At 42.6% G+C, this 23074-nt stretch overlaps 2 protein-coding genes across 3 annotated transcripts in view; both read right to left on the reverse strand.

Annotated features, from left to right (window-relative positions):
- Positions 1–80: 80 nt before the first annotated feature.
- Positions 81–22008, reverse strand: TFG (trafficking from ER to golgi regulator). Of its 2 annotated transcripts, none has more exons than XM_075436012.1 (9): positions 21846–22008; positions 18939–19043; positions 17589–17797; positions 12932–13015; positions 11869–12015; positions 10199–10366; positions 7728–7868; positions 3266–3355; positions 81–791 (listed from the first exon to the last, which is right to left on the reverse strand). In XM_075436012.1, the coding sequence occupies exons 3-9, from the start codon at positions 17770–17772 to the stop codon at positions 406–408; spliced, it is 1200 nt and encodes a 399-aa protein (XP_075292127.1). In that variant the 5' UTR covers positions 17773–17797; positions 18939–19043; positions 21846–22008; the 3' UTR covers positions 81–405. The 2 variants fall into 2 exon arrangements, with proteins under 2 accessions (XP_075292127.1, XP_075292120.1); XM_075436005.1 differs by having other exon boundaries at positions 81–794; positions 21846–22007.
- The window catches only part of ADGRG7 (adhesion G protein-coupled receptor G7), a 29780-nt gene continuing 28482 nt past the window's right edge, over positions 21777–23074 (reverse strand). The window contains exon 17 of the mRNA XM_075414144.1: positions 21777–22404. Within this exon, the coding sequence (XP_075270259.1) occupies positions 21777–22404 (628 nt within the window). The remainder of the gene's footprint in view (positions 22405–23074) is intronic.

Consider the following 23074-nt stretch of genomic DNA (forward strand, 5'->3'; position numbering starts at 1 on the left):
CCCTCGGTGCCTGCTTCTCTTCACCCCACTTTCTTGCTGCTCAGCATTACCCAAATTCTAAAATCACGGTCAGGCAAACAGTCGATTCAGGGGGTTTATTAGTTTTCCAGGTGAGCATTACAATTTATAGTACATCATCTAGCTAGCTGTACCTCCAGAACGAATCTAATTTAGTACATCGTCATGGCGTTAGTGAAAACAGGCCTGGTCCGTGGGCCGAGCTTCCAGCCAGCGTCTTCGCGTCCTCCCGTCCACCGACGCCACGGACAGCAGGCAGCGTTTCCCCGGAACGACCCAGCCCCGAATTAAAGGAGGAAGCGTACACAATTTCAAGCAGGAAAGGTTGGTGGGGCCGCTCCCGTCCCCCCGCCGCGGGACGCAGTCCACGGCTGCGGGGCCTGGCGCTCAGCGGTAGCCGGGCCCCGGCTGGGCGTAGGCCTGGGGGCCGAAGGGCGGGCGGCTGCGGGCGTAGGGGTTGGGCCCGGCGGGCGGCGGGGTGGCGGTGCTGCCGGGCGGCGGGGTGAAGCCGGGCCGCGCCGCGTAGGAGCCGGGCGCCGCCTGGGCTGCGGGGGGCCCGCCGTAGGCCGCGGCGGGGGAGGCCTGCGTGGTGTAGGGCTGCGGCGGGAAGCCGCCCCCCGCGTACTGCCCCGCCGGCAGCGCCTGCGGCTGCCCCGGGAAGGCGGCGGCGGCCGGGGCCGGGCCGGGGACCGGGGCCGGGGCCGGAGCGGGCGGCTGGCTGTAGGCCGGGAACGGCTGCGCTTGCTGCGAGGGGGGCTGCTGCGGGCTGTAGCCTGCTGGGAAGGCAGAGAGCAAGGCGGGGTGAGAGGGAGCGAGCACCCGGTTTCTGCTCGGTTCCCGACAGCGACGGACACGGAACCATGCGGTAAGCGCAGGCAAGGCAGGCCACGGGGGGACGGCGGGCTTCCCTGCCCCGCACACACACAGGCGCTGCCCGGCTTTGGGGCGCTACCGCGGCAGCGCGGCAACACTGAACACCCTGTAAAATAGTTCTCCCACCACTGACGAGAAAGAAAAAGGAAAAAAAAAAAAAGGAAAAAAGACAGATAGTGCTTTACCATCACAATAAAAAGTCTTCACTGGCAAACGAGGCAAAAGGCAGCATTCGTCCCGAACACAAACTCAAAACTAAACTGCCATGGAAATACTGCTCGGGGGCAGTACAAGGCACACCTCTGGCTAAAGCACAGGGTTTGCTGTTCTTTTGGGTCAAATACGAAAAAGTGGTGCAGAACAGAACCCTTTACTACAAAGCTTCCATTTAAACATGTCCCAAACTTGACTGTGCTGTACCAAACCAGCCTCCCAAGAGGAATTTCTCTTACTGAAGACTTTAAAGTGACACAAAGTCCTTTCATGAAGAAACAGCTACTTTTCCCACCATGAAACACACCTGCAGCTACTCGCAATGAAACCTCTCCAGTGACTGGAATCCTGTCAGCATTAAACACCAGACACACAAATTATTACACGTGCACAGCCCTAAATGGAAAGAGTAAGGATTGGAGAACGCACTGGAGGAAAGTCTGAAACTCACCTTGAAACTGGGGTCAAAATTTACCCAAGAGACAAACCTCTGAAGGGCCCATTTGTCCTACCGTGGGTGAGTAACCACACTGTTGCCTAGGAGATCTGCTAGCGTGGGCAGGGATCCTGCTCTTGGGGGACATGGGTTTGAAGGAGACAATACTCATGGGAACAGCAAACAAAAAAATCCCACGAGTCAAGATCTGCACAGGCTGCTGTCAATAGCTCCTCAAAAATAGACTGTTTCTGAAAGATTAGGTTAGTCATGAAATAAATTATGAGAAGCAGAGGAGCCCCAGATCAGTCTTAGGGGTGTTTCATTCCTACTTGAAGCTGCTGTTGATTAGAATGCAGAACTCGCATTGAACTACAGCTTTCTCAGGAACTCCTCCGGTAAAATAATGGCTTGGATGATGGCAGGATACAACTAGAAAGCAGCCGAAAACTCCTTCCCCCCCCACTCGGTTTCTAAGCCCAAAGAAAGTCAGACAGGCCCTTCTACTTCCAACAGGCTTGTTACTTCTTCAGAAAGTCTGTCACTGTCTTCTACTTACAAATGTGGGGGTGAGAAATCTGCAGAGAACAAGATACCATTTAGCAACCCAAATCAGCCAGCTCTCGCATAGTGCACAGGAACAAGGGCTGAGGCACAAACCTTCAGTTCCAAGTTTTCCGGGGTTCTTATCCAAGATAAACATGGAATTTCTTCATAAGCTCTGCAAATGTTCTCATCTGCATAAGAACTGCTGCACTCCCACTGTACATACTGCACACCAAAAGAAAGGCCATACAGGCTCCATTCTGAGTCACTTAATGACACGGGAGCCTTTTCTTTAGTTTGAGGAAGATTGTTCAAAACAAGGAATGATAAATTGCTTTGTATCATCTTCTAAAAGTGTTCAGCAACTTACAATTTGTTATGGAATCTGCTGTTACAGGTTCATCCCCGTACTTCAGCTGGATTACGATTCCTAGCACATACTATGCATTACTGGATGCCAGTTGCTTCTAAAGTAAATAATTGAAAGTTCTGAAGTCAAGTTTATTTTGGGTATACGCAAAAGCCAGCTTTTCGTATTTGACTCCAGATAAACCGCTAGTGCACTCAAATGCTCTTCTGCTAGAAGTCTCCTGGCACCGTTACGTGAGGTAGCAGCAAAATCAACAACTAAAAAAGCCCTATCGCTTCAAAGTTTCTTGGAAATTAAAGTATTTATAATAGCTAAGGATATACTAAATAACAACAATAATCGGTGTTCGCACCACTAAATTTTGTATGTGGAGACCATTCTAGATGCAAGAACTAGGGGCCATCTTTACATGCCTCCAATAATTAAGGAACCTACACTGGGATGTTTTAGTCACTCAGTTGCTAGAATCCCACGACTGCAGAAGTTAACCCTGACGACTGCTCGCACTTCGGGTGCTTCATTTTGCCTACCTTTCTAACAACGCATTCTGCTCATCAGTAAGGAGGTCTGCTTTTGGTCACCAGAAGTAGGATTCAGATACCAGAACTCCAACTATGTATCAAAAATACAGAGAGCTACACTGTTTTCCTACTGGTAATTTCTGAATCGTGCCAGACCCAGCAGGGCCACAGGCACTGGGGCTGCTCAGCACCCTGACCTGCCCCAGAGGCACAGGAACCGAAGCTCGCCGGGTTGGGCGCTGAGGGAGAGGTTCTACCGCGAGACCGCCGCCTGAGCGAGGGGCTTACCTGGGTACTGCATACCGTACTGCTGCTGCGGCTGAGCCGGTGGCTGCTGAGCAGGGTAACCGGGCTGCTGGTACTGCTGATACAGCTGACCTATGGATTAAAAACTTCTTCAGTTGAAGCCCAGTACCCTACCTACATTATAAACACAGAGTGAACAACATCATAACCGTTTAAAATCACAGCAAGAAACCCTCTCACAACATGTAAAAATCTTTTTAAAAAAAATTGAACCCAGTGAAGTTTGAGTATGCTCTACCCAACTGCCGAACGAAATCAATCTACAGATTTTTAGTTCCTGAACCATGCCGTTCAGAAGATTAAATGCTGTTTAACTCCAACAGAATAAATAGTTCTAATTTGGTACGTGGCGCTTACTCTTTCACATTTCCAGAGGATGCCAGAAGCCAAGCACCTTAATTAGTGCCATGCTGGTGGGTAACAGAGCAGGAATCTTTAAACATCTCGGTAACTGTTCCAGAACTTACACTGTAAATTAAAGTACTTCAAAAGTTAAACATGTCTTCAGATTGTCTGTTTATATTAGGTTTTTAAGACCATTTCTGCATCAATGTACTGTAAGCAGAGTGGTACATTATTTATTCTGACCTCATTTTCCAGATAAATCACCCATCTCTTAGGATCTGACTTGCTGTAAGCCAAGTTTTCTTAAGAGACCCAGGAGTATACACCCTAAAGCAAAAACAAAGCTATACGTTCTTAAGCTTGGGTATTCCAATTCAATGCTTGTTTTTCCTAAATTTAGTTTGCAGTTTCTTGGCAAGAAGAGGCAGCATATTTGTTTAGACTTAACCTATGGGCCTTGCTTAGGCTTTATGCTTCTGCTGTTTTTCAATTTAGTAACAGGCACAGTCAAAGAACCAAGACAATTATCTGCCAAAACTAAAGCTCAGATGAACTAGAACAGACATGGAAACTTTTCTGTTACAAAGGGTTACTGTACTGTTATTCATTCTGCAAAGATCAGCAGACTGCATAAATACCCTGTGAGCTGTATCTTCTGAATTGCACACGACAACAGCAACTTGGCTCTGCTCCAAGTCCTCCCAGACCCCTGTGCACGCTGCTTTCACAGAACTCGTTCCTGCCTCTGCAGCACTTGAGGCTGAAAGCAACGGTATTTTACATTCACACCAAGGTGTGCAAAATGTTTTATATTGCTACAGTTCCTTCAAAATTTTATTTGGTATGCAATTATTGTGGGATGAACAGAGTGCTAAACAGCAAACAAGGCCTGAAAAAGAATGTAAGCCTGTTCGCCTGGTAACTAAAAATTAGAAACTCAGACTGCATGTTTTTCGTTTCTTAAACTCAGTTGTTCTAGGGAAGTTTTGGGAGAAAAACCATGCGGCTGCCTGTCTCGGGATAATTACCCGCAGGCTAACAGAGAAACCACACTGGCACCTGCTGGAGACCCCAGGCAAAGGATATGAAAGAAACACCATGGAGTTTTTCAAAAGCTGTTGGAGAAGGCTCGCTGTCTTCACCACGGCTGAAGCATTAGTGAGCAGCAGAGAGGTGTTCCAGTGTCAGTCAAGAAAACATTCTTCATTTACAGCCATGAATGCAGTCAGGGATCCTAAGGGTCCTTAAACACACAGTTTTCCCTCTCACTGGATTCTACTCTGAAAACAAGTGAGCTACAGAGTCTGGTTTTGTACTTAGTGCTTACTGCAGTCAAGGATCTGCCAGCTTTTACCATTGTTCCTGTGCACTGAAACAGCCATTTTAGCTTGATTCAGAAAAAAGACCAAATAGGTATACAGGCACACCACATTCTTTTCCCTAGCAGATCACAAAGTGCTTACATGAATGAACTTCTACATTTATTTTAGCAAGCACTAAAAAAGTATCCACATCTGTACATAATGTTCCTCTGTGTGTTCAGCGACTGGATTTAGTGGTACAAAAGCACAGGCATGCCACAAGAGATGGCACGATACTGAAACTTCTTTGCTATACTGATTTAATTCAAACTAGTGGATGCTTAAAACTTCATCAACAGAGACAAGCCTTTCATTAGTATCTGCACATAGAGGTGAAGTGACTTCATATTCACAAATAATGATAACTAATGACCAATTATAATCACCATAACATCATTTATTGGCAAAGAATGCCACTAAAAATGATCCCTGATATACCAGAATGATTGACACGTGATTGACATCACCATTTTAATTATATCCTCAAAATACTGGGAAGGTGGGGGGACAGCTTGGGGTGTTTCCTTTTTTTTTTTTTATTTTAAGAATTGAATGAGTATTTTAAAACTAGTTCCTAACAAGAACACGCTCTGTGTACCAGCAGTGCCACCGGTGTGAGCCAGTCCTGTTGCAAACCTGACCACCAAAGCCTGCCCAAAGCTCTGCCTGGGCCAGGGGCCCGCGTGGGTTCTCAGCTCGGCCACACAGCTGCAGGAAGGGAAAGCAGGACAGGAGAACGCTGGTCTCCACATTGATAGCACCTCAGCGCAGTGCAGCGATAAACAGTGAAGCGCAGAAAGCTACTCCATGTTTCAAAAGAAAGTCTTTGAACACTTTGGATAAAAGTAACTTAGTTTATGAAAAAAAAAGTCAGAAGCTGGTAATCACAGATATGCCACCCAGCTTTGGTAAGAGACTGCTATTTACCATGTGCATACAATGGACAGCACAAGCACTCCCACTAGTATTTCTGATGAACAAAGTGCAATAATGCCTTCTGATCTCCTCCCAAAAATGGAACCACCCTATTTTATCCATAGAGTGAAGAAAATTAATCAATACTCAACATATTTCAGTGGAAATAACAAAAAGTGCATAAACTACAGACCAAAACCTCCATAATTAGTGCTGTTGCACTTTTACATGCAAAAAAGGGACTTGGGCAAAGATATAACACAGTTCAGTGTTTAGAAAAAAAAAAAACCAAACCAAAACCCACTATACTTTACTTGACCCACGTTTAGAAAAGTCATTACATCTACTCTGATACACAAGCCTAGACAACTTCTTTCCTAAGTAAGATGAGTTTTGCTGAAAAAAGTGCTTTCTCCCTTCCCCTGCTGTTAGCAGCCATTCAAGGATTCCAACTTACTCCTGCTAGTGCTTTCAAGAGTTTCACTTTCTTTGTGTCAAATCTACTTTAACATCAGCACTTACAACCTCATACATTACTACATTAAGTAAAAAGGCTAAATTCATAAAATACAAGTTCACTAGCTGAGAGTATGTTTTTTGAACATTAAGTTTTCTAGCTGCCGACAGAAGAACCTGAAGCGCTTTTTTCCAAAAGCAACTTCCACACACATCAAATGCCAAGTAGTTATTATATCTTTAAGCTACACAGATGTCTCTTGCTGTCTCATTTATATCACTTAGTGACTAATTCTTAGGGAAGTAAGCACACAAAAAAAAAGCTGAAAGCAGCAAAACGAGTGTTTTATAAACCCCATTGCAACCAAAAGCATTCGTGCCTGCTTAAAATCACACCTAACTACAAGGTGCTCAAATACTCTGCTCAATCAAAGCATTACTGATGCCCTTCATGCCAGATATTCCAAGTGACTGTGGATACTGTTCATCACCCTCAGTAATGCCTCTCACATGTATCTCAGCATTATGTCAGTATAGGAAGCAGCAGAGGGTTGCAACTTGTTTCTACACTAACACAGAAACAACTTTATATTGTACTTTGTACGGAGGTAGAAACACCAAACCAAGTCATTCCACAGTTTAATCCAGAACTACGTGGGTCTGGAAGCTCAGCGCTCTTAGAAAATATCAATAGAAAAATCATGCCCAAATGTAGTAAACCTCTGAACAGGTTTATTTTTAGAAGTGAAAAAACACATAAAAGGGCATAGTACAAAGGAATCTGAATGCCAGAGTTAAGATCTTAAGCTTTAAAGGGACACAGCTGAGGCTCTCAAGGGTTACACAGGAAAACTACAACACGCATGAGACAGTTACAAGGTTTAAGCTGACTACCACAGAGCTGTACATGGCGAAGAAGCAATGCAGTAATGGCTCTGTTTTGTTAGTCAGAAATGATGAGTAAACAACATTTTTAATTCACAGTAGACAAGCCAGAAAACTGCTAGCTGAGCAAAACCTTGACACAACACGCCGGGTACGACATGAACTAAGATCTCCAGATAGCTTTAAAGTGCAGCGTACATAAATCCACCTCACAGTAAAGTGAGCAGGGATGCAAGTAGAAAACAGCACCATGAACGTCCCCCTCACGTTACAGCACCTACCCTTTTAAGTAAAGCTACTGCCCCACCTGCTGTTTCTATATGGAACAGCATGCGAGGAAAAATGTTCTGCCCTAGTGGCACCGATGAATTTGCAGGTCGGCGTTAACTTCGGCTCTGCTAGTTGGAAGTGTTAGCTACCGACCACTCAAGACTCAGATACCATCATTCACGTCTTAAACAGCAGGAAAACGTGCCGCTCACCTTCCACCTGACCAGTCTGTGGCTGTGCTCCAGGGTACGGCGGCTGCTGTGCCTGAATGCCAGGGGGGTGGGCTGCAGAAGAGGAGGAAGCGATGCTGTCCGGTGTTCCCGATCGCTCTTCTGCAGGGGCACTGGGTGGTCCTATAGGAGCAAGAACAAAATACAGTAAGTGAAATGAACAGAGAGTTTGAATTTTAAAAATCCAATACACTACCATTCCCTTGGAAAGTTTTTAACATTTTTTCCAGTCTTTCATAGGTTTACATCTGAGAGTGTCACACCCAAGTAAGAACTAAATGTATTTGCATAGCTAAACTCTCCTTTGAAAATATTTTGGGGGGGAGTTTTTCACCTGTCTCTAGGTCACTCATATATCATCCTTCCGAGGAACCCGACCCATTTGCTGAATAAAATCCTCCACGACAACATGTTTTTTCCACAGCTTCAAGCGTTAACCTGGCAAGCGTATACTGAAGACTTGCTATGTTTAGACAGAACATGCACTACGTACCTATTCTTTCTCATCTGGAGCAACGGTGAAAGGCTGCATGAAACTGTTCAACTGCACTAGTGTTTTACCATGGCCCACACAGGCCCATGCAACAAGTTGTTTTACCAACAGTCATACAGCATGCGAACAGAAAACCTCCGAGGAAGGTGTTAAAATCGCACTCCCAGACAGGATATGGCAGGCTTCAGTCTAAATGCAATTGTCTGCTTTCATAATTCTGAAAATATTCCAGCTAGCACACAAAGAAAGCATGGAAACAGAGAATTCAGATTTTCTCTACATTAGTGAGAAGTTCTGAAATATGCATGTGAACAGGTACAATATACTACAATTAAATGCAAAATATTTTGTCTGAAACAAGGGAGCTTCAACCTGGATCTTTCCAGCTCTTAGCTATACGAATGCCTCCTATGAGACACTACTTTCAAATACTTGTGCTTAAAGTTAAGCACAGGCATTAGAATTGCTGCAAATTCACGTTCAATTCTAAGGTTATATTTATACAACATAAATACATATCCAATAAGGCCTTAATTGTCTTTTCATGTTAGCCTTACTAGGGGGAAAATGAACCAAATCTGCCTACTTCTTGTTTCGCCTTTATATATGTAACCGCAGGATTATAGCTTTAGAAATGTGATTTCGCGTATCCTGCTTAAATGGTCCTCTGTGAAGTTCTTTGTACATTCACAGCATGGTCAAGTCAAACAATTCTATCGGAAGAATTATGGAGACACATAAACATTGCAGTATCACTGATGTTATCCTCAAAGCATTAACTGACACTGAGGCTTTGTACCAAAAGACAAAATCACTCCATCAAAAATTAGCTCCAATTTTCTGCTAGTTGTACTTCACACTCCATCGCTCCGTTGTTCAAAGATAGGCCATCGTAAGTTTTCAAGTACGATCAAACCTTCATCTGGTTTCTGAAATAACGATGCTGTCACAATACCCTAAATGTGCCACGGAGGAAGAGAGCACTCAATAGGCCTGATCCACCGCCTAGTATCCCAGCCTGAAGACAACCACTCTGTCTGCAGGTACAACTTTGGATTCTGCACAGTGGCAATCACGCAGTGCAGGTCTATTCCCATCACGCCACACTTCTGCCAAGGCAGCTGTACTGTAGAAACAAGCTCCAGCTGCTATTAGTTTGCCCATCTGTATAATTACTTCATGCATCATATAAAATTTACTTGCTGTAAAGTTGAGAGCACACAGCAAATCCTGTTAGCGAACAGCAGATTTATTTTCAGGTTTCAATGCTACATTAAACCTTGCCAGAGCCACGTAGATTCCATGCAAAATCACTTCTCTACATTCTGCATCACACTCCCTATTACAGTCTACGTTGCTTTTCTAACTTCAGTTATCCTGTCTTAGGTTGACTTGCATTCAGTTTAGTATAAGCAGGTTTTATGTTTAGCATTCTACTACTAGGTAGGGCCAACAGTCACGCAGCTCTTCAAGAATATATACAATTCAGACAAGTATGTTATTCCTTTCTGTTAACAGTAAAAAAGTTGACACTATTTACTTTTGCAATGAAACAGACAAAAGGCAGGGTCACACTAAACATTCTGACTGACCCAAACAGCAGAAGCACAACCCAAGAACATGAACTGCAAAATCAAACCCTAAGGCTGAGTGGTGGATACTCTTTTTTCCATCACTGGCATACACCAATTAAGTTACACTATACAATAGCTTTAAATAATTCATATAAAAAATTAAGCCATTTTCTTCTTCAAGCTAGAACACAATGCTAAAACAAACAGCAACATTTCAACATTTTGTATACAAAAGTTAGCAAACACAACAGCTTAAAATATCAATAAAAGGTGAGTACAGAACAGAGTTTAATACATCCAAAATACAAATGCTTTGTTACAAATCAAGATTTGAGTCATCAATTATGAACAGGTTTTGCTTTCCTTTTCATAAGACATATTCTTACCTGACACCTGATCATCTGTCAAGCCAAATGCTGACATGACATTCTTGCTGACTTCATCCTGGTTCTTTAGTGGATCAAATGCAGACATGCTTGCTGCTATAACTTGAGTAGATGGCTTAACATTAGAGTCAGCAGCAGCAGGCTTTTCTTCCCTACCATCTACAGCATCTACAAAACAAAATGCCCAATTATTAATTCTTGAGAACTGAAACACCATCATACACATATACTGTACTACAGCAACTTGAAAACTGCATAGCTAGAGGGGAGGTGGCTTAAATGTTTTAACTCTTGAAATTCTTATGTTAGGATAACCGTGAAGAATCAGTGAATGTACCTGAAACTGTGATGAATCACAAAGCTTAGGCTTCATTGCACAGTTAAAGCTACACTGACACTGTGGATTATCAGTATCACGTATCACTGTCGTAAATTCAAAGGTACAAGGCTCCTGCTTCAAACAAATTGTTCTGGTATGACTTGCCTACAGAGAATTCAAATTAAGAAAACTTACAGGATAGGTTCTAGTTTATTATAGTGTTTTATGAACTGCAGGCTTGGTTTTGTTCTATCCCCTTCTCCCCGAATTCTTTCTAAACTAAGAGGTGAAGTTCATCTCTTTGCAATTATACAAGTAACACCGAATCACTCAGAAGCCCCTTATCTAGTAGAATGCTATTATTTTCTCTTAAAAACCAGCCAGTGCAGATAAGAGTTTAGACTGGCTAGTTTTGTTTACACTCCAACATCATCACCCTAACCTCCTTCCAAATGGTTTATAACCACAATTCACGGTAATCCACTGAAGTTAGTAATTGCTTATACTGTAGGAACAGGGGCTGGGATTTTTTAAGCACCAAAACCAATAAAACTTCAAAGTGTAAAATACAAAAGCAGAGTTTCCTAAAAGAAAGGCTGGAGTTCTTGGTTCACCTCTTTACTCAGAACACTGTATCCATGACTTTGTGTCACTATTTTACGTGTCTGGCTTACCCAAAATCTGTAGTTAAGCACACAGGGGTATAGTTTTTACAGTATAACGGCCCTAAACTAAGAGATCAATGCCTCAAAACTGGTAGAATAAGACTTCCTCCCCCGTTGCACCCTTCCCCGATAATCCTTTCCCCACCCCTAGCTGCACCCTTGTGCTGCTTACCCTGAGACAGCTCTGAGCTCAAAACGTGTGGATTCAATTTCCTAACCTGGCAAAAAAAGTGGATATAATTTTTGCTGAATTCACTTTTTACTGGTTTAGTGAATCAAACTTGCTTAGCAACATGACAAGATAAGCACCAGAGCTAGCCCAAAGTAAGCAGTGGGAGTGCTCAGCTGGGAGCAAGAACTCTTCAGCAACAGCAAACAAACAATTCAGCTCAAAGCCCTCTGAAAACGTTGTTGTGACTCACAAGTGTTAGTTACAGCATTTTCATACATTGCAACAAAAACTCAGACTTTGAAGTTTTATTCCTAAGTTAACTTAGTGCTTTACTCCAGAAAACTTGCACAAAATTTTGCCTCTGAAATAACGAAAGCATTAAAAATTAAGTTCTAAACCATCAAGCAACAATTAAGAATGATCACAACCAGTACTCAACCCTCTATTCTTCACTTTGTTAAAAAGCACACAACTCTGCAAATCAAACCAAACAATTCCTTGCCAGGCTGCCTACCACTTTCAGGCAGATTAGTGGAAAGCCCTGGTTCGGCTGGTGGTTCTAAACAGTCCAGTAAACGATTGACTTTATTGCGAAGTTCTATCAGCTCTCGACGCAGGTATTTCACCTGATTAGATTCTAGGGGTCTTGGTTGTCCGTTCACTGCAAAAAAGCAATGAGATAAATTTAAGACTATAGTAACACTTTGACATCCAGTTTAAAATTAAAAAAAAAAAAAAAAAAAATCCCGGCTTTTACTTCCTTGTAGTATCATCATCCTCTGTGAAGTTTAAAGTGACAAAGTTTAGTCAACACAGACTGCACTCATTCTAGAGCTTACCATTCCTTTAATATAATCTCAGTTCAGCATAATCCACAGTACCAGAACTGCAGAGTCAAGTCCGCAGTAAGTTTCTGCACTGTTTACTCATTTCCACGAATATACTTTGAACAATACAGATATCATACTTGGCTGTGGAAAGCTGTACCTTTGGAAAGTGCCTTTAGAACTAATGCAGCACACACAACACTGCTGCACTTCATGCATCAGGACAGTGCCCAAGTTAAAGGCTGCTTGCTGTTCCTTGGAACTCTCTGCTTATTTACCAATAGTAGCTTGAAAATAAAGAACTATTTTATACAAAAGCCAAAGGATAAATACTCAAATCTATTCAACTTTATGCAATTAATGTTCGTATGTAGCGGTGTACTAGTAACACTGCAAGATAATCATCAGCTTAAATTTCTCATGCACCTGTAAAGAAAACCCCACATATGCTACAGAGTGGAAGATAACATGGAAAATAACAGTAAGAAAAAAAACATTGACCACATATATATGTATGCCAAATACTTTAAGCAATCTTATAAATAGTTTCAGTTTCCGTAAATTCAGATGTCACATGAAACATCGACAGAAAACACACACCCTGTATTAATCCAGTAATTTTAACTTACTGATTTCTTTCTTCTCAGGTCACAAACAAAGTTTTTAGTACCTTCTAGTGAAGCTGACTGCCCGAATTTTAATAAGCATTATTAAAAAAATAGAAAAATACAAACAATCTTCTATACTTACCAAACAATGTCAGTTTAAGTATCCTACTGCACTGAATTGCAAAGGAAAGATCTGAGCTATCAAAAATTGTTATAAGATCTCCATCTGAAAAGAACATGAAAAAGTTACATTAAAAGCAAAGCAAAACCAACAAGAAATCTTACAAATACTAACAAACTGATGACATATAAAATAATTTTCAAGTTGATCTCCATCTGAAAAGAACATGAAAAAGTTACATTAAAAGCAAAGCGAAATAAACAAGAAATCTTACAAATACTAACAAACTGATGACATATAATTTACAAGTTTTCCTGAAAGAAATATTGTTGTCTCCAAAGATTTATGTATCCTATGTCCTGTCTGCACTTTCACAATCTCAAAAGACATTGGTTCATAGCAGTATCAACCATGGATTCACTGAGCAGAGACTGGAAAGTCTTCAAGAATGGAGGGTCCAAAACCCCCACTAGGCAACCTGCTCCAGTGACACACTGCCGTCCTGGCCAAAACTCACGCTCAGCCTCTCAAACTGCAGTTCAGGACTGCTGCCACCTGGCGCCACCAAAACCAGTTTGGATTCCATGGTCTCTGCACTCCCACTCCGTCAGCTGGAGGCTGCTGTTAGCCCCCGGCCTCCTCTGCAGCCCACTGAACAAGCCCAGCTCCCTCAAATGCTCCCCGCAGGCCACCTGCCCTTGGTCCCCCACCGTCCTCGCAGCATCCTGCTGAACCCTCTCTCTGGTTTCTCAAAGTCTTTTCAGCCTGGGGTGCAGGGGGCGAAATTAAGCACGGATTTCCCGGTGAGGCCTCACCAGTGCCTGGAGTGGGAGGGCAGTAGTGTCCCTGTTTGCCACAATGCCACAATGATCCACAACAAGACTTATAAAATCAGACCCCAAACAAGTAACTTTATGCAAGCTAAACAGTCCTTTCTCTTTGGCAGTGAAGTGAGGGCAGGGGTTTCCCTCCAACCAAACACTCCCTCTGGCTTTTCAGTATCCTTTCCTAAATGCTGATACCAAAATCCACCAGTGTCTTAACACAAAGCCCTTCTACTCCATATTCTCCTGGTAACACAATAAATGATAACTACTTCTCTTGCCAACACACATTGGCAGACCACCTTCTGATGCTTTTCTGTCACACCAGTCAGCACTCGGACTCACTGCCTGAACAAAGGTGTGTGTGCTACAGAGTTTATCCCGCACAGCCAAACGTAAATGTGTATTAATACACATGGTTTACATGGATTAATGTCACTCAAAAGAACCCAGATCATTCCACCTTGTTCTCCCTCACCTATTTTAACACTTCTCTTAAATGGCATTAAGAATAATGACTGAGGTTTCTAATTAAATTAGTAGCAGAAAAAAAGGGTGAAAAGCACCAAGTACAGAATCTTGTTCATTTGCATAAAGTCAGTTCCATGATTCCTATTGACAGCCATTATTGACAGCCATCAAGCTATCACCCAAGTAAAGCACATGCTAGGATTCATAAGGTATGTGTCAAGTCATACAAAAGTCTGACAATTTAAGTATGTTAGATTTATCAAACAAACTTTTCATTTTAAGGTATGTCAATAAAGCTTAATTCCTGTTACCATGATATAGATAGGAATAGACAACATTCATTGTTTTCTATTGAAAAGTAAAACTGACTTTCCTGTGAAAAGTAAAACTGACTTTCCTGTATTTTCTCTACTAATCTTGTAATTTCAAGAACTTACCTTTCTTATTTTTACAAGGGACAGAGCTTTCACTCTCTACAATTTCCCATGTACCCTAAATATTCCCTGCTATGCCAATTATAAATATTTTTTATCTAGTACAGGCTAGTGACTCCCTCAACTTGCCATTGGACTGGAAAAGTATTTTAGCTTTAATTCTGCATCATCATGATGCATTCCGATTTTTATGAGACTAGAAATCAGAAGAAATTTTAAATGTTTAACACATTAGAAGTCTGTCTCGTAATCCTTGGTCCTGCCAGCTATGCATCTTCATCTACTAGCTTTATCTACCTTTATATTCATCTTTTTTTTTTCCTATTAAATTTTGGAAAAAGAAATGCAAAAAAACCCCACCAAAAATGTAGTTCTCCTTCACTTTGGTAAATTAATCAGAGGTAGACATATTACTGACTAGCACACCACCTTGATTACATGCAGTATGAGTTAGTAACTCATCACTGGCTCTGACAAAGACATCAACTGCTACTGCCAGGTAATGAAGAACAAGAATGAAAAGGCCAACATCACATTAGGCACTCTAGCTTTAAATTCAAGCCTAACTTCACAAATAAAGCGAAGTTGCTATTATTGTCTTCAGGGGGGCTTTAGCACATGTAACTCAGAAACACGGTGTGATTAAGAGCAATTCCACTCTTTCATTCACGTAAATTTACTGCTGGCAGTCCTCATCGGTTTGTTTGGGTTTTTTTTTTTGCAGACATTGGGTTTTACTACATATTCAAGAACCTTAAGCAGGACATGAAAATGTTTTCACACCTAGTAGAGCAATTTCTTTAGTTCAGAAGTTCAAAAGCTGCCCAGCCTGAATATAAAACCTAACTCCACAGGGCAGTAACCAAACCGAAACTTCTTTTCCCTGGTAATTAATAAAAGCATCACATAACCTAAACACAACTTAGGAACATGCTTCTGACTATCTTCGTCCACAAATCCAGAGACAGAAGGATTGGGATTTAAAGTTTCCTAGCCTCTCCAACTAAGCATACAAATTTGAAAAAAACAGAACACATTTGATTCAAGCTCACCAGCTTCACGTGTTACAACAACAAGAAATAAAGCCAGGAGAGGTAGATGAGTATTCTTCTAAACACTCAAAGAGGGTACATGTGAATTCTGAGGAGACTCAGATCGAGGTTCTAAAGTAGTGGAAATCCTTAGACCAACTAAAGATACCTCCTCCTAATAGATGAACACAAGCATTCCTCCAGGTCTGGAAGGATAATTAAACAGAAATAGCTAGAATGTATATATTCCAATTTTTCTAATGACTGAAATAGATTTAAAGAAGAATCTTGGCTTAATTGAAACAAATTCCAGAACACCATGATCCTCATATGACCATCAAACTGAAGCCCAGTTCTGTTAACTTTTTCCTTAATCACTTGCAACTTCCTCTGATATTAACAAAGTTTAAACATTCTTAGTAGTAATGATCAGCTATGATAATGTACACTGAAACTTCACATCACACTGGAGAAGCAGTACATTCTGAGACAAAGAAAGCTAAAATTAAAAGTAGGAGGTCTCTAGGCTGTCAAAGACAAACAAAGAATGAAACTACAATTACAGTCTCCATCACACACCATTATCTTCATCAAAAGAAAGGCAGAGATAGAAGCATACACAAAACCAGAGAACTATAGTTAAAGAACAGGTAAGAATGCAAAAAAAGGGACTAGAAGCTTTAACTTTATAAACTGAACATGATATCTACGGTACAGAGTATTTCCATTGGCCAGCTTGGGCTAGCTGCCTGGCTATGCTGCCTCCCAGCTCCTGCATACCTGCTCATTAGCTAAACATGGGAAACTAAAAAAAAAAAAAAAAAAACAACAACAAAAAACCCAAACCAAAAAAAAACAAAACAACAAAAAAAACAAAAAAACCTCTATTTCTTAGCAAAAACTAAAAACGTCAGTGTATTATCAACATTATTCTCATATTAAAACAAAAACACAGCAGCTACTGGGAGGAAAATTAACTCTATCCCAGCAGAAACCAGGACAATGTATGAACAAACGTCGTTTGACATTTTAGGTACCACAGACAGTGCTAAAGTTTCCTAGCGCTATTAAGAGAAGTGAACCTGAATGCTTCAGTAATGTAGAGCTCTTGTACTGTACGCCAGCTTAACTATCACCGTCTTTGATCTAAGAGATGTTGCATTTTATCACTGCATTCTGAGTTTCATTTTATGAATACCACCCCTCTGTCCCAAATTAAGTAACTTATCCATGCCCCACACTGACAGTCAAGAAGGAAAAACCCTCCAAAAGACAAGTCTCTTGCTATGCACCTACAAGGCCCTTTTCATTCTGTGGAAGCCCTTCTTGCTTAAGGTTGCATTTGGTTAGCACTAATGATGGAGATTTTCTTTGAAACAATCAATGTCCAACAGATTCAAACCATCACACAGGGGAAAGACTACTTTTAATAAATATTTCAGGTTAAATTAAAAGTTTCTTCTAATCTTTACTGATGGAGGAAAACATAACAAAGAATTACAACTACATAAATCAGTTTTCAGTCTTATAAGAGTTTGCATTGTCATACATGTTTATTCACTCATTGTCATACGTTTATTCACTCCTCACCTTCAAACCCACTTCATCACTGAAAACACAAAAACATGGTTAAAAGAGTGGACAGAAGAAAACTGGCAATAGCATCAGCTTCCTGCAACAGCAAAAAAATGAACTTTCAGATAGCTGGTATTTCAGAATAATTGTAGGAAATACTATGTTAGGCAGCATAAGCACAAGAGATACAGCTTCTATTGTCTGATTCAAAGGATTTCACAAGAAATCACTTGCATTCGCCAATGAATTTGTACAATTTTGAAGAGGTGAATTTCTGTCCACAGATAAATCATACCAGAGCAACAGTAGTAATTAAACCTCAACAGCAGTAATTAAATCTTACCTTCATCTTTATATTTTATTGTGACTTCATCATTGCTCAGAAGTTTTCCTCTAAAAACTCTTTGCATCATTAGCACCAATTCATCGTAGGTGATATCTTCATTATGAATAGGAATTCTCCTAATATCTTCCCCAAGCTGAGCTTTGATGATCAGCTTCCCACTTAAGTCCAGCTGCCCATTCATGGTGGATTCCTTATCGCCTGCCGAGCTGTTAACAACAACCAAAAAAATCAAAAACATTTGAGAAAACTAAACTGTTAGCTATTTAAATGTATCTGATGACAGTTCTGAAGCCTTCTGTCTTTGGAAAGAATTACTGTTAGGAAACTCTCCAGAGAATCTCTCTCAGACTAACTTCTCAAACAATAAAATGCACAATACATTAACGGAGCTCACGGGCAAAAAGAAACTCTGTAAGGTTCAACACTTCAGATTAACAGTTATCACAGTTCCAAGCTCTCAGAATTTAAAAGTAAAGACTTTTTTGGAAGTCAGACAGCTTTTAAATATGTGTGACATTTAGAAAAATCACACTTGGTTGGGTTTTCTTGTAAGTTATCAGCTGTAAACTGTCACAGAAAAAAGCTATAAAGGAACTAATATTCCCTAGGATTTGCTTTTGAGATGTATATATACATTTCTCTCAGGGAAAGTGAAATTGCAGCCAAAGCTGTCAGCCTTACAACATTATACTGGTTACATTACCACCTTATTATTTTTACATCCCCCATAATTACGATAACCAGCAAAGGGCTTTTTTTTTTTTTATTTAAGACTGACAGAACAAAATACATACCTTTATGCACCTATATATGTATTTAGCTCTACTGTTTCAATGGCAATGTTTTGCATTAAAAGGATGTAGTATGGTGCTATCTCTAGATTGCAACTAAATTTCTGGGGTTTTTTGTAATTAACTTAATATAAAGCAAACATTTCATGCAAATCCCTTTGTTTAGCCCAATGACATCCAAAAAAAGAGACAATCAACTTCTGAACAAAACTCATTCTCCTAATCAGATGTAACAGAATGTAGGTGGATATGGTCTAACTGCAGAGAAAAGGGACCTGCAATTAACACAGCCAGGCTGCTGCTGAGACACTATGATGAAACGCTGAAGTTTATAATATCGTTAAGGCTCACTAATGCAGTATCCCTGTTCTGCAACACAGGAGTCTTGACTGAAGACACATCAACTTAATTAACACTAAGTTGGTTGTAAAAGCACATGGTTTTGTAGGTGTTTGTTTTGTTGGTTTTAGTTAAAGCATTAAAAAAAAAAACCAACACAGCATCTATCCACAGGTTTTCTTTTACCTCCTTTGTAGAAAGATACATTTATCATTACCTTGTCTGTCTTACTGATGCTGGATTACTGGACAGAATCCCCACCTCAGTTCAGGACAGAGTCAGGATAAGCCGCCATGCACTATCAGTGCCAGAAAACAGGAAACTGCATCAGAAAAAAAAAACCACAAGACATATTTATTTACAGTCACACTTCCTTAGAATTACACACTTCACATCAATCTTTCACTTTAGAACTTAATGAATATACCCAACTAAAAAAAAGTCACTGTTTTATTCATAATGTAACAATCAGAATTATGCTTCTGAGTACTGTAGAGTTTGCAGTTCAGCTAAAATAGATCTTGAACAAGAGTTATAATTTCACAACAGAAGAAGTTTAATTCTTCTAAATTTTATAACTGCATGTAGGAGTTCCTAACAGCAACATGTTCCTTTCCAGGACAGTGATCTTCCCCAACAGTCTCAAAATATTAATTTGTATGGCCTCCATCTTAAAACTGCAGGTTAAGTTAAAGAAAATTGATTTATTGATTGATTTAGCAGTACAAAAACCTAGAAGTCCATTTCTTAGCTTAAGGCTGAAGCCTCTGTGGCATTAAGTAGTGTGTCCTCAAGGACAGACTGCACAGCATTAGGACAGATTACCAAGAGGAAAAGAGTGGTAATGCCCCTTTCCCACAGGAAGGGCCACCAAACCGGGCAAGAAGAAGGAAATGCAGTCAGAAGTATACAACCACTTAAAAATATGATTTTCCCTCAATTCAGCTTAAGATTGTGCTTTTTCTGCTGCCTATGTGATGAGCTGTGTGACGCTGATGCAGTCCACCCGTTTATTACACAAGTGCTTAAAACTCAGAGCTACAAGACAATGATTTAGCATACAGCCCAGCCCAACGGAGAACATAACTGTGCTCCTCCCTCCCACTCGATGGGCGCACCCCACTCGGCACTCTTCTTGTCTCTCTCTCACACACATGGTTAATCTCAAACACCCATGATGTGATTTTTAGATGATTCGCTGCTAACCAGAGAGGAAAAAGCAGGTTCCTCTCATCCACATGAAACTAGGCTTCCAAGCTCTCCCCTTTCAACTCAACTGGAAGTAAACCAGCACAGACAAGCATGAGACAGAAGCAGAGAGCAAGCAAACCCCAGAGAACGGACAAAGGCCCTCTCTGGTTCTCATCGGCTGGCAGCCACTCCCCTCATCCTGCGTATGCAATGTTCACCTTTAAAAAGGGCTGTACTTGCTCCTGACAGAGGGAGGGTCAGATTGTTGTGACACACTAAGCAGGTGAACAGGAAGAGACTACTCTCCTGAATCCTCACCCACATTTTATGAAATGAGTAATGCATGAAGATGGTGCCCCTTTCACACCAATCTTGCTACAGCTCCAGGTAAAATTTAACAAATATGGGACACATATAATGCATCGAAGAGTGATTTAACTCAGAGAGTTCGTTTAGCTACCATCTCACGTTGTTTAAACATTAGAGCTGGGCATTTAGCATTACAATGTAAGCTGCTTAGAAACTGCCAACAGTAAGAATCGCACCTCATCTGTAACTCCTAAAGATACATGTTTTAGTGGACACACCTGAGCTCCTGTGGCCTTTCAACAGACTGAAGGCATCATTTATACCTTTGTGCAAGGAAACCAGCTACCACAATGTACTTACAGAACTGTAATGTCTTATTTATCAACACTACTCACAGAAATCCACTCTGTGTCTACCAACGATTACGAAAAGGTAACGGGAAAGCATTTAAATGCACTTCTTTTATCCAGCTGGTCTCCATTCTGCTTGAAGTTGTCCAGGTTTTAAGAGACAGATTCTAAACACTGCAACTACTTGCAACTATTAGAAAACACTATGTGAAATATTCTAATTATTGAATTACACTGTATTCAAGCTTTTCTTCCCTCACTGTGACATAGCTGAATGGGTGACTCCCTTGAAAGAGTTTTTCAAAGACATCCAGAATGCACACTAATGAGCTTTTTAACAGAATCAATCAGTGTCTACTTACTTGATGGGAATGAAAAAAAAAAAAAAATGTCCTCTTGTTTAAGAAAGACTGTTTTTCATAACAATCACACTGACATCTTTCTAACCTTCCTGGTGTACTATGTGCATTTTGGAGGTACCGATTTTTTCCCTCCCCTCTTGGCTCACTTTCTATTCCCATCACACACTAAATGCTGCATGTGGACAGTGACTGCCCAATCCAACTCAGTCACTTCAGGCCATGATGTCATAGCCATGTTGGATTTCACTACCCTTTTTGCCTGGCAGCACAGAAAAACAGCCTTGCCTAAGCAAGGGAACCACAGGCATTCCTGCTTCACTTTTTCCTCTGTCAAAACAGGGACAAGGAACAACAGGGTGAGGCATACGGGACAGGGCCAAGCAGCACTGCCTCCCAAACACCACTCGACGGAGCCATGAGTTTTCCCGAGATAGCTGTAGGGGCGAGCAGGGGAGCAGAAAGGAGAAGCGCTCTTTTCGGTCTTCTCCAGCTCCGATCAGGACAGGCCCGACCCCACGTGGAGCAGAAATCACAGGCATTCCCTGCCGGGAAATGAGGAGTCTGCAGCTCCTCCGGGTCCCGAGGGGGAAGAGGCTCGGTGAGCAAGGGAACACGCTCCCCCCTGCGCAGGGAGGGATGGGGAGCGGGGAGGCCTCTGCCAGCCCTCACCCCCGATTCCTCAGGCCGAAGAGGCCGCGGGACGGTTTCAGCCTTCCTCAGGCACGGCCGTGGGGACGCACGGGGTCTCCCAGCCTCTCCGCCAGGGGCCGCGTCGCCCCTGGAACCGGGGCCAGGGGGAGGGGGGCGCTCACCCCCGGCCCGCAACCGCCCCTCCCGCCGCCTTCACACAGGCGGCACCGGCTCCCCCCGGGAACAGCGCTGGGGGAGAGGCGAGCAGCCCCGCTCTCTTACTCTGGCTTCTCCGCGGTCCCGCCGGTGGAGGCCCCCCGCCCCGTCCGAGCCCCGGCACGGCCGCCGCCGTCCGTACGTGGCAGGGGAGAGAAGGGGCCGGCGCGACGGCTGCAACTGCCGGGCCTGCGCGAGCCGCCCGCATGCGCACTCCGGCGGCCAGCCCGGCCCGCGCCGCAGCGCGCATGCTCCACCGGGGGTCCCCCCGCCCGCGCCACGCCGAGGGCCCGCCGACGCGCAGCGCGAGCGGCTGGCGTTGGTGCGGGGAGGGGCGGTGTGGCGCTGCGTTGGCGCTGCGGCGGCCTCCTCGGCTCGGCCCTCCCCGCGGTTGTTACCGCGCTCTTCCCTGCCACCGCCCCAGTGGGGGCGGGTGTTTAGCCGGTGTCTGCCAGGTAGGCAGGGTTTGGGGCAGAACCTCTTGTGCCAGAACACGAAGGGCGAATGGCGTGTCCCTGAGGTGAGGAGTAACGGCCCCGCTCCCGGCGGACAGCCGTCGGCCTGAGGAGACCCGTCCCTCCCTGCTGTGTGTTCGTCCCGCGCTTTGCATTCCGGGCTTGTCCACCTCAGAGGGAAAAATGTGAATCTGAAGCTGATGTTCTTGAGTTTTCTCTATTAAAGGTGCGAGAGGGTGCTCCTAAGGGCACCTCGCAGAGCTGCTGGAACCGGATCTTCTGTGACTCCAGGGTATTTGAGGTTCCTGCTGCCGGCCTTCCTTCCCAAGCGAAGCTACACACGCTAGTACATGTGACACATGTACCTACGCAAAGCTAGCTAAAGCACAACTGTAGTTAGGATTTCCTGGAGTTAGAGATGCCTCTACAAAAGACACCTTTAGTGTCTTGGAGAGCAAGGCTTCCAAATGGCGATTTCTGCTGGGACAAGAGAAGAGTCGTAGGAGCTGGATTTTTCTGTCTTTGCTTAGAGCTTTGTCTCTGCTTGGAGGAGTGTAGTAACAAGTCCAACTAGCAATAAGCAGGTGCTATTCACACTGAAATGGAGGTGAAAAAAGCTGTATATGATACATTTTTTTAATTCTAAATATTTTGAGGAGGAGGGGCATGGTTCAGGAAGCTTCTTTGATAAGTATTAGAAAATATTTAGAAGTAATTTGGGTATTTTCAATGCAAAAAAAAATACTGTCTCTTCGTTTTAAAAAATATAGGAAAGCGATCTGGAAAACAGGGTTCTTCCATCCATCACACACTTAAACTGCCTCTCTTATTTTGTACCTT

Source organism: Opisthocomus hoazin, chromosome 1 (genome assembly GCF_030867145.1).
Source record: "Opisthocomus hoazin isolate bOpiHoa1 chromosome 1, bOpiHoa1.hap1, whole genome shotgun sequence".
NCBI classification, from domain to species: domain Eukaryota; kingdom Metazoa; phylum Chordata; class Aves; order Opisthocomiformes; family Opisthocomidae; genus Opisthocomus; species Opisthocomus hoazin.

Excerpts from the sequence above, each read along its gene's own strand:
- TFG (XM_075436005.1), bottom strand. The coding sequence starts at position 17,772 with ATGAATGGGCAGCTGGACTTAAGTGGGAAGCTGATCATCAAAGCTCAG. Across the intron at positions 7,869-10,198 it reads GACAGATGATCAGGTGTCAG|GACCACCCAGTGCCCCTGCA; the intron begins GTAAGAATATGT and ends TTGCTCCTATAG. Across the intron at positions 795-3,265 it reads GTACGGTATGCAGTACCCAG|CAGGCTACAGCCCGCAGCAG; the intron begins GTAAGCCCCTCG and ends CTGCCTTCCCAG.